This window comes from Gastrolobium bilobum, unplaced genomic scaffold (assembly GCF_033153095.1).
Source record: "Gastrolobium bilobum isolate Gb01-03AN ecotype WA unplaced genomic scaffold, APGP_CSIRO_Gbil_v1 utg10233, whole genome shotgun sequence".
Taxonomy (NCBI): domain Eukaryota; kingdom Viridiplantae; phylum Streptophyta; class Magnoliopsida; order Fabales; family Fabaceae; genus Gastrolobium; species Gastrolobium bilobum.
Window position 1 is genome coordinate 9,932 of NW_026896849.1, and position 17,937 is coordinate 27,868.

The 17,937-nt window shown below is 34.9% G+C and overlaps 2 protein-coding genes across 3 annotated transcripts; both read right to left on the reverse strand.

Moving 5' to 3' along the window:
- Positions 1–214: 214 nt before the first annotated feature.
- On the reverse strand, positions 215–3,687 carry LOC133302354 (uncharacterized). The gene is made up of 6 exons (XM_061502119.1): positions 3,380–3,687; positions 2,720–2,869; positions 2,051–2,309; positions 1,743–1,961; positions 1,494–1,636; positions 215–634 (listed from the first exon to the last, which is right to left on the reverse strand). The coding sequence occupies exons 1-6, from the start codon at positions 3,656–3,658 to the stop codon at positions 335–337; spliced, it is 1,350 nt and encodes a 449-aa protein (XP_061358103.1). The 5' UTR covers positions 3,659–3,687; the 3' UTR covers positions 215–334.
- A 1,729-nt stretch (positions 3,688–5,416) lies between these two features.
- LOC133302353 (uncharacterized) lies at positions 5,417–8,491 on the reverse strand. 2 transcript variants are annotated; one of them, XM_061502116.1, is made up of 2 exons: positions 8,369–8,491; positions 5,417–6,778 (listed from the first exon to the last, which is right to left on the reverse strand). In XM_061502116.1, the coding sequence occupies exon 2, from the start codon at positions 6,690–6,692 to the stop codon at positions 5,895–5,897; it is 798 nt and encodes a 265-aa protein (XP_061358100.1). In that variant the 5' UTR covers positions 6,693–6,778; positions 8,369–8,491; the 3' UTR covers positions 5,417–5,894. The 2 variants fall into 2 exon arrangements, with proteins under 2 accessions (XP_061358100.1, XP_061358102.1); XM_061502118.1 differs by having other exon boundaries at positions 5,417–6,693; positions 8,369–8,490.
- Positions 8,492–17,937: the final 9,446 nt, after the last annotated feature.

The window sequence follows — 17,937 nt, forward strand, 5'->3', positions numbered from 1 at the left end:
GCTTTTTTTTTTTTTTTAAATATTTCAATTGATTTATCGCTTCACAATTAATTCGATACTGGAATATCGAACACATGCTCTCACCCCACCTGCTCCCGTGCTTATTTCATTGCAACTAATCGAATTTTTCGAGTGCACGTGGCTCTCTGCTTTAGATGAAATGCACAAACCGTATCATATTATATCCCTTCATTTACATGCAAAACACTTTCCCTACATGAAACTTTTACATCTTTTTCATTGAGAATCAAGCTCCTAATGTAACAAAATTATACATGTTTCAAATTTTCAAAGTTAACAAGTATTAGGAGGCCAAGTTGTTATGCACTTGTCATTACCTCTTCCTGCCTGAAACAGTTTTCTTGACTGCTCCAACTGAGACTAAAAACTGGTCAAGGGATGACAAGGTCCTCATGTCATCAGGAGGAAAATAGCTAGCTGCTTTTCCCATGATTGATGAGAACAGAAGAGAAAGTGAAGGCCAAGTAGCATTTTGTTCAACCAAAAACTCATCTAAAAATGCAAATGCAGCCCGAAAATCAGACCTGCTTGCATTTATTGGAGCAGCAAAGTGAGCAGGGATAATTCTCTTGAACCTCCAGTCTCTAGAAATGCTATCAACCCAGTCTCTGACCTGGATCATCATAACAATGCAAAATGATGTGAATTGAGATGTTTGTAATTATCTTTATCACTTCATCATTCAACTTTGTGATTTTTAGAATCACTTTGGTTTGTGTTTTGTTCTCATTTTCAGTTGATGAATGCATTTGGTTTGCTAAAAGATAAGGGACAGAACAGCAGAAAAGAATTATACTTCGTTTGATTGTTCATATAGTAAGTAGTGGACAAAAAACAACTAAAGAAACAACACAAAACTATAGATTTTTATTACCTACTATTCCAGGTTAGAAATTATTGTCCACAGCACAAGAAGAGAAAAAGACAATTATCTTCTACCCTTTCATTATTCCAGTTTTATTATGCGCAAAACAATGCAGAACACAGTTGGTATTATAATAAATTTTGCATTATTCTATCCATGGATATCCCAAAAATTTTAATATTGTGTATTGGTCATCAAATAGCTAACAACACAAAAAATTGTTGTGTATTGTTATGTTTGTAATGTCCCTCCATATGCATCAAATACAATTGATATATTTTCATTGATAATCACAAAAGTACCACCTTGTTTTTACTTCGTTTCCTATTTTCAAGAATTTCAAAGAAAATAATGAAAACTTAGTTGTCATACTTTTGGAACATTCAAGCTTACATTAAATTGAAGGATACATGTCTTGCATAAATTTAATCACATCCAGATCAGAATGAAGTAAAAAAGAAAATAACACAAGGTTGAACAATTTAGTTGGTATTTACTCACCACTAGTAATCACATTATCAATTAATAGCCCTATTATGAGGTAGAACCAGATTATAATATTCTTAATAAGAAAAGAAATTATATACAACTGCAGAATGAAGATTACCTTTTCAGGAACTTTGCTGAAGACCAGTGTCTTCACAATAGGTGAAACAATCAACTTCTGTGACATCTGTGCAAAGCTAGCATTAGGTTCTAAAAGATTTGATGGTCCAAGAAACAAGATTTGTAGGACCATTCTTTCCCATCCTGCAGGATACAACCATCAGGTTGGTTTAATTTGATTTTGACCTCAATTGAAAAGCAATATACTTTGTGCAAGTTGAAATAAAAAATAAAAGAGAAAAACGCCGACCTTTTTGCCGGTTTCTATTGTTGTCAACTACTGGTTCATCAGGTACCTCCTTTCCTTTACTAAGAATTTTTACAGCCAAGCCATTTTTTGCAGATGCTAAAAGGGATTCTTTGTTTATACACTCAGGTGGCTGTCTTGGGACAAAAATAACAGCATCTGTCACCAAAAGTGTTCTTGAAGGCTTGTGGTAGAAAGCTACCTCCACATAGGGCCCGATTCCTGAGAACATCAACACAAGCAAATGACATTTTCATTGTGGATTTATGAAGATTAAGTCTTGAAAATTTGCAACAAGGAATGATCATTACCAACTTCTGGTGAGCTTAGAACCTTTTGCTCTATTTCACCAGCCCAAGGAGTGGATAAATCCTCATCTTTCAAGGTTTTAGCACGAAAAATGCCAAGGAATTCCACTGGTAAGTTCAATGGCCAACTCCATTGCCTTGGTGCCACCCATACCTGAGCAAGGGGAAATTTTCTAGAAAATGGACCAACAAATATTTTGTGCTCGTAAGCAAAAGTAGGGAGGACAATATATTCAACTGGAGCCCCCAATTCCTTAATAAGCTGCAAGAAACAAAAAATAGACATGTTAAGAAAGCATCATAAAATCACCCTATCAATATGGTTTTTTTTTTTTTTTATATTTCTTTTCTCATAAAAATAACCTTCTTGATCAAGTCAGAGAAATTGCCCTGCAGCATTACTAAGGAGTGAAAGTTTGCATAGTGAAACAATCCAACCAATGAATTCAAAATTAAATGTGAAAAATAGGGCCATCCCTTGAACCATATAAACTCAACTTGTTCCAAATGAATAATAGTCCAACAAGAAAGTAGAATTTATAGAGACAATTCCGATTCATTACCAAAAATGGAAGGAAAAAAATTGTCAAGCACTAGCATTTTTTTACTTTCATAAAAGCTTATAACTAGTTTGCATACTCAGAGTAAGAGAATTAGTAATCAAAATGGAACCTGAATACACTCATCAGTTGGAGCTATGGGTGCATGGACCCATAAGCCACCAGATTTGAGTTTGATAACCGTCATTCTAATGTTTGTTGAAACACTGCTGAAGCCTAATGCCTGCTCTTGTTCGAATAGCCATATACATCCCTTCACAGCCTACAGCATGATTAAAAGAAAAGGATCTGTAAGTGTCTCAAAAACAGAATTTATAGCTGAAATTTATAGTGAAATGTTCCCAAAAAATAATAGGATTTTTATGTACTAGAAAATGCCAACATGCCATCAGTTATTATATGCAACACCAAAATAAAATAAATCAATAACTGATTTCATCAAGGAGTAAATGCACTCAGAATCCAATAAAATTAGAGGTCACAGTGATTTGCACATCAAGTATCAGAAATACAATAATAAAAGGAAAAAAAAATAATCAGGAATTTCTTAACTCAATCAAAAGTATAGTCCATCCTATATAACATGTAAGGAAGTTCCTATAGAATTAAGAAAAAAGAAAATTGGAGCACCGGGAACACATAAGAAGATATATATATTATATAAGCATCATGTCATAGATAGCTGATTCAATGAAAAGAAATCATAACCAAATCAATACAGTGATCAAAATAAGAAATAAAACCAAACATAAGATAAATTAAGATGGTAAACCTCAGTCCTAATAGTGCGCCTGTTAAGGAAAGGACCAAGTGGGAAAGGAAATCCAGTGAAGTTGAAGTAAAATCTACCACTAGCATTGCTGGTTGTAACAGTGGGGGTAGCTGAAGCCACAACCAAATTGGTTAAATCTCTTCTTTGTTGTCTTGGTTTCAGATGCAAGAAACGACCCTTCAAAGACCCACCAACAAAATTTGAAATTGGGTAATGCAAATAGATGGGGTTCTGCAAAAGTGTGGACTTTGGAGAAGAAATAGCAATGACTGCCACCATCTTTTGAAAGCTTACTTTGGCACCATAAACCAATGCACTGTTTCTTTTTGTGAGTACATGGCTGCAGTGTCCAAATGGGAAGCATGCGTGGTTATGTTTTGGACACGTGGAGTCATGTTGTTGGATTGTCCTACATGGATGTTTTTGTGTCTCACATTAATTGTAGACACAGGGAACAAATGATGCTAAAAGTGTCAAAGAACCAAGAATTAGAATTAGAAAATGAATCTTCTAAATTTTGTGTAATATTTGTTTAATGAATATTTACAAATTTTGATAAATCTCATCGGTTCTGTTCTTACCTTAATTACGTCATGTGAAAAATCTCATCTATATATGAATACATTAATGAACCCAATTTTAATAACTGAGTTTATAAAATTAAATTAAAAATAATTATTTTAATTATTAATCATTGATTTATATATGAATAACTAAAAAATTTCAACTGTCATAATCATATTGAAATAAGATATGAGAAAATCTGTTTCTGATCTTGCCTAAAAAAATTATTCTTTTTGTTTTGAAAAAAGTTGACGATTTTTATATTTGTTTGAGTTTCTATTTCATTTTCTCCAATGGCAGACCAAGTGGAAGGTTCCGTAGTATTCCAGTTGGCAATATTATTGGACGAATGAATTTGAATATTAAATCTTTAAGATAATTGAGAAACTTTATATTTTCTTTTTACTACGTGATAGCACAATTGATTGTTTATTGGGATGATTTTTCTATTATTCTCACCAAAATATATTCAAAGGGAAAAATAGAGTGGACAACTCTCTCATCATATCAATATCATTCACCCATCGATCTCAGAGCCAGACTTTTTTTTTTTTTTAAATGTGGGACTCATCATTTTTTGTTTTTGCAAAAATCTTCAAACTTCCGATAAAACGAGAAGTATAAATCCCATATATAAAATAATCAAGGAGAATATTACTCTCATGTTACATGAGATTAGTTCTCTTATGTGACAGAGAGAATCGAAGTGAGACCCACCATTAAAAAGCAAAAAAAAAAAAAAAAAAAAAAAGGTGCAATTTTCGAAGTAAGACAAAATGAGATAACTATCTCATGTAAAATGAGAATAGTATTTCTCAATAATCAAACTTCATAATTTGAAGTATGACCAAATTATCGATAAAAGTATATTTGTCAGAAGACCAAACTAGATTATATTTGTCAAGAGAAGCAAGTCTTGTAGAAGAATACCCATAATATACAGTACTAAATATAATTCGAATAAATTTAATGTTTGACATAAATAATCAAATTATAAGAGTTTAGTTATTTTAAAAGTTGGAATGAAACACAAACTAGTTTAAATGCACTTGAATAATTGTTTATTGCAAAACTTTTTAAAACAATAGTATGTAAACCCGTGTTCAAGATACTAGCTTTTTTTTTTTTTAATAACATGAAAGTATTCACACATAACCTCTTACAACTATCTTCTGGAAATATAGCCCTTAAAACTAACTCCTTATTAAAACAAATGGTGCATTGAGACTTCTCCCTTCGAGCGGGAGACAGTTTCCCTCTGGCCATAAAAAAATCCAAGAATTTTGCTTTGGTTAAAGTTTGAACCCCTAACCAAAGCAAATCTCAACTGACCTTGAGGGTTCAAGATACTAGCTTTACCTTTGCTTTAAGTTTAACCATAATTTTTTTAAACAAAATTCAGTTTATACATTACCCACATCAAAATTAAATTTAATCATGAATTGAATCAACAATTTCACTGTATTAACCACATATTAATTGTATCACTAATTTCAAAATCAAGCAGATAGTACTTCCAAACGTAGCCAGACAAACAACTCAACTATTATATACACAATTTACAAGCATAAAATTATAAGCTGTATTGAAAGGAACATCCATGTCTCCATACAAAACAAAACCTGATGTTGATAATGCAAATATTTGCCACCAGGAAAAGACACAAGCATTTCAATTACCCTATTCCACAGCCGTGGTTGACATGAACACTATTAATGCCAAAAACTGACGCCACACCTACCAGCTAGCCAAGCTCTACCAGAGCTAAAATCAATATTTCAAGTATACTGAAATTGAGTGGGGCTCTATATGGGAAGAAAAATGACACAGCTTGTAAAGGTAAGAAGTTGGCTAATAAAAAATACAAGATATTGGATAAAGAGGGCCATTAGGTGAAGCAAACTTATAGTCTTAATGCTTACAAAGTTGGAGTCTATACTAGTTCCCCATCTCAAGTGATGATTTCCCTGACAAGCCAATCCAAACTCGGATATGAGAAGTACAAGATGAGAAAAGATGGGAGTGCAAACAGAATTGTAACAAGTATATACAGAGCTAAAACGATTGCACTGGCTGGTATTGCATATAAGACAATCAAAAGAAATATAATGACCAATGGGAACTTAGCTGTCAACTGGACAAAGAAAACCAGTGACTTCCGAAGAGATATATGAAGTCTTTCCATACTGAGGTAATTACCAGTATTACCATGATACTGGCTGGAACGTGATGCATCTGGTTGGAGAACTTGCCCCCTCCGAAGGTTGCCATGGCTTACTTGGCTTCCCATGGTTAAATTGTCTTTGACTGGCCAGTGTTGTTGATTATCAGCAGAGAAAGTTGAATGTGATTTCACTCTATCACCATTCATGCTCTCAACCATCCAAAGAAGAAAGTAGTTCTTGCGAGGGTATTTAAGATTTCCACGATAAACTAAACGGAAAGATAGAAGGTTGCACCATGGGCAGGAGATAAATAGTGGAAGTTGAACTGGCAGCGTTGGAAATTTCACAACAGCCCATTGCAGTCCGAGGATACAATTTTTACAAAGGGTGTGACCACACCATAAAACATAGGGCACATTTTCCACAATATTGAACGATTCCCAGCATATTGGGCATTCCAACCCTTCCTCTCTGCCTACAATAGAAGTCTCATCATCAGAACATTCTGCAGAATGAGTTGGCTTTGGAGAATCTCGTTTCAGCCCGACACTTCCAGCTACACAGTTTGACGCAAAGTTCCACATTCTGAATCACAATATGTAAATAACCAATCAAAAGGCATCATTCAAGCCTGAATGTGATCATTAAGGACTGACCCAAAGCATAAAATCTGAAACATGCCAATAGGACTGAGTCACAGAAGTGTAACAAGGATAAACATAAAACTACAAAAAAATAAAATATAATATAATTGCCATAATAATATCACACAACAATATAAATGTTACAAACAGAAATCGAATATTCATTTGAAGTAAAATGATACACATGATCACATATGCCCATCCTGCAGGGTCAAGATCATATGCAATCATGTTAAACTAATGCATGCATTTGACACACTTTCTATAACCATAATCAATCAGGAAATAACATGAACATTGTTATTCATTTCAATACCCAATTTATTTTTTCCTAACTAACTTGAGAGTGAGAGGCCAAGTTAAGCCATAATGATACAACCTCATACTATATGCATCTAATATATTTTCTACACAATATCAATTACAAAAATAAACTGATAAGTATAATCCATATGTGCTACTCAGTCAGTTATGAAAAACGCTTTTTTATTTTTATTTTTTCACTTTTTCCTTTGGGAGTGAAGGCCCAGCCAATCAGCCAGAATGTCATAGTCACACTCATGCATTTGAGAATATTTTCTTTAATCATACTCATGAAAGAAATACTGAATATTATAACCCATGTGTGATATCCCCTAAATATGAAAAGTAGTTTGTACACATTTATTTGTATTTTGGATCATGGGGGAAAATCAGTCACAATGACCAACGTATTCCAAACTAACAGCTACTTGCTTAAAAGTCCCACCAAGTTTAAAAGCAAGCTTTCAGTATTTAGTAAGTTTTGCTTTGCGAAACTTCCTTCTAGTCCTACGAAGAATCTCCCAATCACTGTTTTGTTTAAAACAAAAAAATGCTAGACATCAAGAATACTAAAGTAGTCAACGGTGGATGTATTCACCATTCAAATCCAGAGGTATGATCATAAAGCATGCACGAAAAAGCACCACATAGCTCAATCCAGCTAACAATTAGAAAACAAATATGAATAATATGTTTGACTAGCTGCCACCCCTATATGAACTGACTCAACTGCACAGCACAACTAGAAAGCTATATTAACATCAAAAGTCAACACTTAGTGAAAAACACTAAATTTTATGGCTTGAAACAATTCAGGAAATGCATAGCATGAAGAAACCAATCAAATCAAAGCACCCCACGACACAAATGCACACTAGCAAAAAAGTTAAGTTCAACCGAGTTACCAATAACTTGATGGCAGATAAGAAACGAGCACAGGAAGCAGAATTTTCAGAAAAAGCACATAGATTTTAGATTTTCCATTTTTCATAGTCCATATCAAAGTTCACCCAATTTCATATCTTGCCCAATTCAAAAGGGTTGTCCAAAATTAGCTTCTCAAACCAATCCAAAACACCCATCAACAACAGCATCCAAATCCAAATAACAATGAAAAAAAAAGGATAAAAGATAATTTTTTTTCAAACGTGAAAAATGAACTAATCAATTAACACGAAAAGCAATTGCAAATTATAACCCCAAATTAAAACAAAAAATAAACCCTAATAGAAACGAAGCATCGGAAGAAGAGAGAGAGAGAGATGAACAAAAAAGAGAGGAAGAAATCAAATTGGATTTGAAGAAGATGATACCGATTGCCCGCAAAATTAGAGAATTGGAAAATCAGAAAGGAGAAGAACAGCAATGGCACGAGGAGAGAGACGCTGCTTCCATTCAATTCGATTACAATCACCTCCGACCTCAAACGACCTCGTATTCGGGGAATAAATATTTCGACAATATAAAAAAAAATTATTGAATGATAAATTATTTCCCTATTACCAATTTTGTTAAATCCGAATCGGACACCTATTTGATTGGGGCTCTTTCACCTGTTAGCGGTTTTTATTCCTTTAATTTACTAATTTGGTATATGGTTCAAGATATTTATGAACGAGGGTCATTTAGTGACGCGAGGAAGACCCAGCGTCACTGAGTGCCGCTACCAACCCCCCGCGTCACTCACACTTTTTTATTTTTTTGTTACTTTTTTCTATTGAGTGTTGCCCTCCTCCCCTGAGGCACTCACAGAATTGTGCCAAGTGGCACAATCTGGTTACTCCTATTATCGTAAAACTTCGGAAAGCCTTAACTTTTGACTCGAGTATTCAAATCAGATGATTTTTTTTTTTTCACATAACTTTTCGAGATCTACCCAATGACACCTCATTTGATATATTTTACCTTTCATTAATATAGTTCAAATTTGCAACACTAATTACACTTTTTTACAGATTCGAATTATGTTTGTGAGAGATAAAATATGTTAAATGAGATGTCATTGCGTAGATTTCGAAAAGTTATGTGAAATCAAAAAAAAATCATCTGATTTGGATATCCGAGTCAAAAGTTATGGTTTTCCGAAGTTTTACGGTAATAGAAGTAACCAGATTGTGCCACTTGGCACAATTCTGTGAGTGCTCCGGGGGAGGGGAGCAGCACTCAATAGGAAAAAGTAAAATAAAAAATAAAAAAGTAGGAGTGGCGCGGGGGGTTGGTAGCGGCACTCAGTGACGCTGGGTCCCCCTCGCGTCACTAAATGACCCTCATTCATAAATACCTTGAACCAAATACTAAATTGATAAATTAAAATCGCAAAAAACCCCAATTTGTCAAAGAGCCATTTGATTAGAGTATTGAGTCACTAATTAAACAGCATGATACGTAGGGGTGTAAATGGGTGGGGCGCTAGGCTTTGGCTTAAATAGGACAGGTTTGTGTAAAAAACATTGGGTATGGCCTGGCCGGCGCGTAGGCTTCAAATTACAATTCTAGCCTGATCTATATTTAAAAAATAAAAGTCTTGACCTAAGTCTGTTAGCCTGTTTAAGCCTATTAAACATTCAACAATTAAAAGAATAACTAATATAATATTATTTTATTATTCAAAATTATTAAAATATTTATTTTATTTATTATATTTTAAATAAATAATATGATATAGGCCGGCCTGTAGGCTTATACGCCAGACATATACAAAAAAAGCCTATGGCCTATCTGCTAAATAGATATTTTTAAAAGCCTAAGCCTGTTCTATATTACTATTTATAATAGGCCAAGTTTGGCCTAATATAGGCTAGGTCGTAGGCCCCTGTAGGCCGGTCTAGCCCATTTACACCCCTAATGATACGGATAGATGCATATAAATTTATACTTTATATTAAAATTTCTTCATAATAATTTTTATGTTGTCTAGCAAAATTTATAACTATGTCTCTCCAGAATCATCCAAAATTATGTCTAGCAACAAACATGGGAACTAGTTTGCATAACAAGGCCTTGACATTAAAGAAGATATTGCCATTTTCAAACAGTCTCTTCCTCAAATGATCAGTTTACTGGATGGACATTTACTTACTTTTCATAACTATATAACTCTTGTATATTTATAATTTATTTTTTTATGCTTAGGCCCTCCCTAATTTAGAAAAAAAAATTCCATAAGGTCATTATTAAAAAATAAAATCAATATTCCTTTACCAAAAAATAAAATAAAAAATATCAATATCTCTTCACAAAATTTAAATTCGTTATTCCTCTTTGTCTTCTATGCTTTCAAATTTCAATCCAACTTACTTAAGTTTTCATTTCAATTTCACTATTCTTAAGTTTCAATGTTTAATTGTATTTTGTTCTTTGTGTGATTGATATGTGCACATGTGAATTGAAAATGATGCACGACAACTTAAGGATTTTGCATTTGTTCGTTGCTTAAAAAATGATGTCGTTTCGCTTTATTTTAAAAAAAAAAAATATGCATGACCCGACCGGGTTAACAAAAATGGATCGTGTCACAACCGAATATGGGTGGTGCTTGAGACTGCATAAAACTCTCTGTTGGTTGGTGTACAGTAGCAAATTAAATTCTTGTGTAATTAATTATTAAGAAGCTCGTGATTAGTTGAAGTTAGTTTGTATGTAGTCACAAGAGGTTGCACAGTTAGTTAGTAGTAATTCTTTATTCTTAGTTCAGATAATATTTTTGTAAATAAGGAGATAGTTTGTACAATACTCATTGTTAGTATATGGATGTCCTAAAGACAATCTTTTGATTAGATTAGGACATATGTGGACCTTTTATATTGTCGCAAATAAATAAAAGCACTCTTTATCTTGTTTCATATTTTGTCTCAATATTATTGTTAATATTTTATATGAGTAACTGGATAAACCCCTTGGAATAGAACAAGTATCTCTTGAGTATCTGTGATGAGATCACGATCATGACGATTCAAGGATACCACATGTTTATTCCTAATTTTATGTTCCTAGTCTAGAGACACTAAGAATGGGGATCAGTGATCTCGGGTAAGACTAGCACGACTTATCTACTTGTATTTGGATACAAGGTAAAGACCTCATGTGCTACAGATATGGAGATGTCTTAGCTAAAGTCGTGGGTGGACCTATAAGGGTATAGCTCGCACTGAACAGACCCACAAAGAGACTCTATGAGGAAATCTCACAGATAGTATCATTAGAGTAATCTCTTTATATTTGGGTATGTCTTTCCGTAGACTATAAGTTATTACCTAGACTGTGTTCTAGAAGGCATGCTTTGATTGTATACCTCATCTGCCTGAAACATGGAGACTAATAGGTACATTGTTGGGCTTGTCCTGAAAGAGCACAGGGCTAGGGTGATAAGCTGAAGGAATTCGTCAAATCTCTGTGAGAGATTAGGTTATCTGTAAACCGGAGAAATCAGGATGACATTTACAGGGACTCGGGAATCTATGCATAGTAAAAGAGATCATGAGATGATCTGCCTTTAGAGTCGGTAAATTGAAGATTCCCTATTTCGAATAAAGCTTACCTTAAACCGCAAGGGTTGATACGTTTCCTTACCCTAGGTTTAATGGGAAGGTAACCGAGACAAAAAGAAATATATACGGCAACCAAATATGTGTAATAGGATGATCAAGTCATTAATCTAACTAGCTCTGGGCAACAAAGCATTGCTAGTGCTCTGTGTTGTCATTAAATGGGTTGTGGGCTTATTAGGCCCAAGCCCATTTATGTCACTGACTATTTTGGACCTAATGGATCACACACTAACACCTTATTGTCATGATGATCTAGCATTCAAGGTATTGGGCCTAATAATGGTTGTTAGCCCAAGATGAAGTTTGGAAGCCCACCTAAGAGGGAGAGGGCGCATGGTATGGTTAATGGGCTTGGATGGTCCAAGACATTACTAATTAATTTAATTGGTTAAATTAATTATCAAATATTTAAATTTTGAATTTTGAATTTGAAATTTGAATTTTGAAATTTGAAATTTGAAATTTGAAATTGAAATTTGAAATTTGAAATTTGAATTTTGAATTTGCAATTTGAATTTGAAATTTGAATTTGAATTTAGAATTTAAATGTTTGAACATTTGAATTTAAATGTTTGAATTCAAATTTGAATTGGCTATGAAAAGTTGTTTCATAACAAAAGGATAAGATGAGATCTTGTTGGAACAAATTCCTTGTATTAAGAGAAGATCTATGGAGATCTCCAAAGGCTGATTTGGGGCGCCACTTTGGTTGGAGATGAGTGTCATCTTTTTCAAACAAACAAGCTCCAATCAGATTTGGTTGTTGAGAGAATCAGCGAGCTAGTTAGTTCAAACTTGAATGCAACAGCTCAAAGTATCTGGACCCCTTTTGGGGCTGAATGAGGCGCATGAATAGGATGGTCATATGATGACCATTAGTTCAGAATCTTGACTAGATAGAGACCTAGTCTCATGAGGATTCAAAGGTAGGTTGTTGGAAATTTTGAATTGCAACAACTCCACCTTTTTCTCCTCTCTTGTGCGCCATTTTCATTGGTTTTTTAAGTGAAAATTCTGATTTGATTTCTCTCACTCTATCACTCTCTTGTGCGCATACTAGGGGTAAGTTCTCCTTAAGGTTTTCATAAAAGACCTAGCCAATTCTACTCTAATCCATTCCCACTCTTGTGAAGTTTTCATGCTGAAGACTTCACTCTTCTAAACACATTTACCTAGCCTCCTTCTTCACCTATTGAGCGCATAGCAAGCCTTTTTGTGGTGGTCAATTGGTCGCTTGACAGGAAGAGTTTTTGCATCTTGACGTGGGTGGTGTGGATCAACGTTAGAGGGTTTGAACCCTTCAAACCTAACACTAATCGTCTTGGAGTTTTGAACTCACAAACAAAGGTAACATCATACTGTCATAAAGAATGATTCTTGATTGCATGTGTGATTCCACATAAGAAATTTTTTATTTTTCTCTCTTACATGCTACGGCCTTCAAGGCCATTTAACTTTCACTCATTATTCAGAAATGGAGAAAGTTTTCTCTCTAAGTTCTTTGGGTTTTGTTATGGTATCAGAGCTCTGATATCTTGCTTTCATCTTCGTTCTTCTCTCATTGTTCTATGCGTTTCTCGTTCTCGATGGCGAGCCAGACGTCTCTTCCAGATTATTGTCAAACCCATCGAATCCACTGTATCTTCATCCAAGCGAGAGTCCTTCAGTTATTCTTGTCACTCCGCTGCTCAATGGACGAAATTACCATAGTTGGTTACGAGCCATGAAAATGGCTTTATTATCAAAGGATAAGTTATGCTTGGTGGATGGAACCTTCACAATTCCAGAAAAGGCAGATGTTACGTATTCTGCTTGGGAGCGATGCAATACAATTGTAATCTCATCTCCTGGATTCATTGTTCCATTGATGAATCAATCTCCAAATCAATTTTGTGGATAGAAAAGGCTCCTAATGTGTGGACAGATTTGTCAGAACGCTTCTCCCAAACAGATGTCTTCAGGATAGCAGATTTGTAGGAAGATTTCCATCACCTTGAACAAGGTGAACGACCCGTGAGTGATTATTTCACTCAACTAAAGACTCTATGGGATGAGCTGGAAAATCTTCAGTCTCTCCTAATTTGTTGTTGTGGTGCAGCTGAGAAAATCAAGAAAACTAGGAAGCATGATCAAGTTATCCGGTTCCTGAGGGGATCGAATGATCAATTCACGCAAGTGCGATCACATATCATGTTGATGGATCCTTTGCCCAACATGAACAAGACATTTCCCCTTGTTATGCAATAGGAAAGACAAATGAACACTGAGCTTCAAACTGAGGCTTCACTTGACAACAAGGTGTATGTTATGGATCAACAAAAAACGCGCAATGCAGCCTTCAATAAAAACAAATTTGGCACAGGACGTGGTTCCAAGTTTTACACTCACTGCGGAAGAACCAATCACACTGTGGATACGTGTTATGCCAAGCACGGTTATCCATCAGGGTTTCGAAGCAAAGGTGGCTCAACTTCAGCAAATATGATTACACACTATACAGTGGAGAAGTCTGACAAGAAAGAAGATACTAAAAAGATGACTATTTTGCAACAACAGTATATTAACTATCTTGACCTCCTGCAACAATCGATGACAAAGTCAAACATTAGTGGAAATAATTCCAATCATCATGCAAATCTTATTCAGACTAAGAGTCAACAAATGACCTTTAATTTTATTTTTGATCCCTCATTTGGTAACTCATGGTGTTAGATATAGGAGCCACTGAACACATTTGCTACATTGCTCATCATTTTAGTTCTCTTAATAAAATCAAGCTAGTTGCCATTACAATCCAAATGGCTGCAAGGTTATGTCATACTATTTAGGCACTATTCATTTGCCTTCCCAACTAAAATTGATTGATTCTTTATATATGCCAAAATTCTATGTAAGTCTAGTATCAGTTACAAAGTTCCTGCATTCAATTCAGTGTGAACTCACGTTTCGTGATTTTAATTGTTCAATTAAGCATATTCATTCAGGACAAATGATTGGTTCAGTTGAGTTAATCAATGGCTTTTATGTGTTGAAGTCAGTTGGAGACAGTCTCACGAAGACAAAAGTGAAGAATAAATGTAGTAGTCATTGTATTCGTAATAAATCTGTTCATACTAAGTCTGTTGATGATTCCATGTTATGGCATTTTCGCCTGGGTCATGTATCTGATACTGTTATGGCAGATATGTGCACTAAATTTCCCTTTATGGTTTGTAATAAAATTGGCCTTCCTTATGACATATGTCATTTGGCTAAACAGCGAAAACTCCTTGTAATCCAAGCACAAACAGTACTTCCGCAACATTTGAACTTGTCCACGTAGACATATGAGGACCTTTTTCCATTCCTTCTATTAATGGAGACAAATATTTCTTAATCATAGTTGATGATTTTTTCAGGTTCACCTGGGTGGTGTTAATGAAAAATAAAGGAGAAACACATAATCATCTTCGCAGCTTCTTTGCACTTGTTCAAAATCAATTCAATGCTTCTATTAAAATTGTTTGAAGTGATAATGGAATAAAGTTCATAAAGAAGGACTTTTATTCTAGTAAGGGAGTTATACACCAAACGTCTTGTCCAAAAAATCTACAACAAAGTGGTACCGTGGAGAGGAAGCATCAATATATATTAAATGTAGCTATAAGACTTTTGTTCCAAGCAAATTTACCCTTGAAGTTCTGGTCCTTCTACATTCCTCACGCAGTGTACTTGATTAACCAAATTACTGCAATTGTCATTCATAAGAAAACTCTATATGAGTTATTACATGGTTGTCTTCCTTCCATGATTCACTTAAAAGTCTTCGGGTGTTTGTGTTATGCGAGCAGTCTCTCTTCATAATGCACTAAGTTCATTGCTCGTGCAAACAAGTGTGTGTTCTTGGGTTATAGAGAAGGGACCAAGGGTTATGTACTCTTGGATTTACACTCTCATCAACTACTTGTTTCATGCAATGTAATATTTTATGAGCAATATTTTCCTCTGCATAGCTCTCAGTGCAGTAATGATACTAATACCTCACTTATCCTACCCAATGACACCTGTCCACAAACTATTGACATTTTCCCCTCCGTTCCATTAACACAGACCTACTCACCAATACCTCATGTCACTGCCAACCCTCTTCCACCACCTAATGATAATGACAATTCACTTTCACAAACACAAACTTTAAACTCAAACCAAATCCCTCTATGGCGTTCCACTAGAAACAGAAAAGACCCTACCTACCTACAAGACTTTCATTGCTATTACTCATCCTCTTCAACACCTTATCCCCTATCCTCTGTTTTATCATATGCATACTGACCACAAAATCATACTAGCTTATGCCTTAACCTTCATACAAACCCAGAACCAAAAACCTATGGTGAAGCAGTTCAACACACTTGTTGGAAAGAAGCCATGTAAGCTGAGCTTTCTACTTTAGCAGAAAATAAGACTTGGATAATTATTGATCTTCCTCCAGGAAAGACCCCAATTGGTTGTAAGTGGGTTTTTCGAGTCAAAGACAAAGCTGATGGATTGATCGAAAGGCACAAAGCCCATCTCGTTGCTAAGGGATACACCCAACTTGAGGGTTTCCTTGATACTTTCTCTCTGGTGGATAAGGTCACTACAATTTGTATATTGCTCAGTGTTGCCATTGCGAGGGGATGGCATTTGGAGGTTAACAACACATTTCTTCATGGTGAATTACATGAGAAAGTGTACATGGTTTTACCACCAGGTGTTAAATGTTCAAAAAGCAATCAGGTATGTAAATTGCAGAAATCATTGCATGAGCTGAAGCGAGCAAGTTGATGATAGTATTCTTGACTTATATCAGCCTTGTTGTTAGTTGGATATAGACAATCAAAAGCAAATCATTCTCTCCTCATTAAATCAGTATCGAGTTCATTCACAGCATTGCTCATATATGTGGATGACATTGTATTAGCGGGTGATGATATGGAAGAAGTCAAAGCAGTTAAAATTTTTCTTGATGCATAATTTAGAATCAAAGATTTGGGGCCTCTGCACTATTTTCTTGGTTTAAAAATCTTGTGCACTGAGAAAGGATTGGTAATCAATCAATGTAAGTATGCTCTAGAGCTTATTGCTGATGGAGGAGTTCTAGGAGCCAAACCATGCCCCACACCAATGGAACCAGGAGCCATGCTTGAGTGTAACAAAGATGAACCATGTGAAGATTCAAGTGGTTACAGGAAGACTTCTATATTTAACCACCACCAGACCATATATCAGCTATACAGTACAATAATTTAGTCAATATATAAGTAGCCCCACTGACTTGCACATGAAAGCAACTATTCATGTATTGAGATACTTGAAAGCATCTCATAGTATAGGATTATTTTTCCCTACACAAAATAATCTTAAGCCTAGTGGTTTTGCTGATTCGAATTGGGTAACTTGCCTAGATATCGTATGATCTGTCGCATGGTATTGTGTATTTCTTGGAAGTTCATTGGTTAGTTGGAGATCAAAGAAGCAGACTACAGTGTCACGATCATTTTCAAAAACTGAGTATAGAGATTTAGCATCACTGGGTTGTGAGTTGCAGAGGATGCAATGCTTGCTAAAGGATTTAGGTGTTGATTCATTGCAATCTGTTCCAGTTTATTGTGATGATCGATCGACAATATACTTAGCTTATAATCTTAGCTTCCATGAGCGAACAAAGCACATTGAGATTAATTGCCATTTATTTCGCGAGAAAATTAATCAAGGTCTTATTCATCTTCTACCGATTGCATCTTCAGCTCAACTAGCGGATAACTTTACCAAGCCACTAAGCTCTGGACCTTTCAAGTTCTTAATTGGCAAGTTGGGTCTTGTGAACATCCACTTGCCAAATTTAGGGGGGATATTACAACCAAATATGGATGGTGCTAAGAGACTGCATAAACTCTCTATTAGTGTACAACATCAGATTAATTCTTGTGTAACTAATTATTGAGAAGCCCATATTAGTTGAAGTTAGTTTGTATGTAGTTACAAGAGGTTACACATTTAGTTAGTAGTAATTCTTTATTCTTAGTTCAAATAATCTTTCTATATAAATATGCAGATAGTTTGTACAATTTTCATTATTCAGAAATGGAGAAAGTTTTCTCTCTAAGTTCTTTGGGTTTTGTTATATCGGGTCACCAGTTTTGTTAAAAATTGGTCAAGACTGATTATTACTGGGTCAATTGCATGGTCGGTTCGTTGGCTAACTCAAACCAATTAAGTCACTGATTCACCGATTTATGGGTTGAGCCAGGTTTAACAACACTATCTAAAATCATATATAAACGACAAATATAAATATAACTTAATAATGCTTG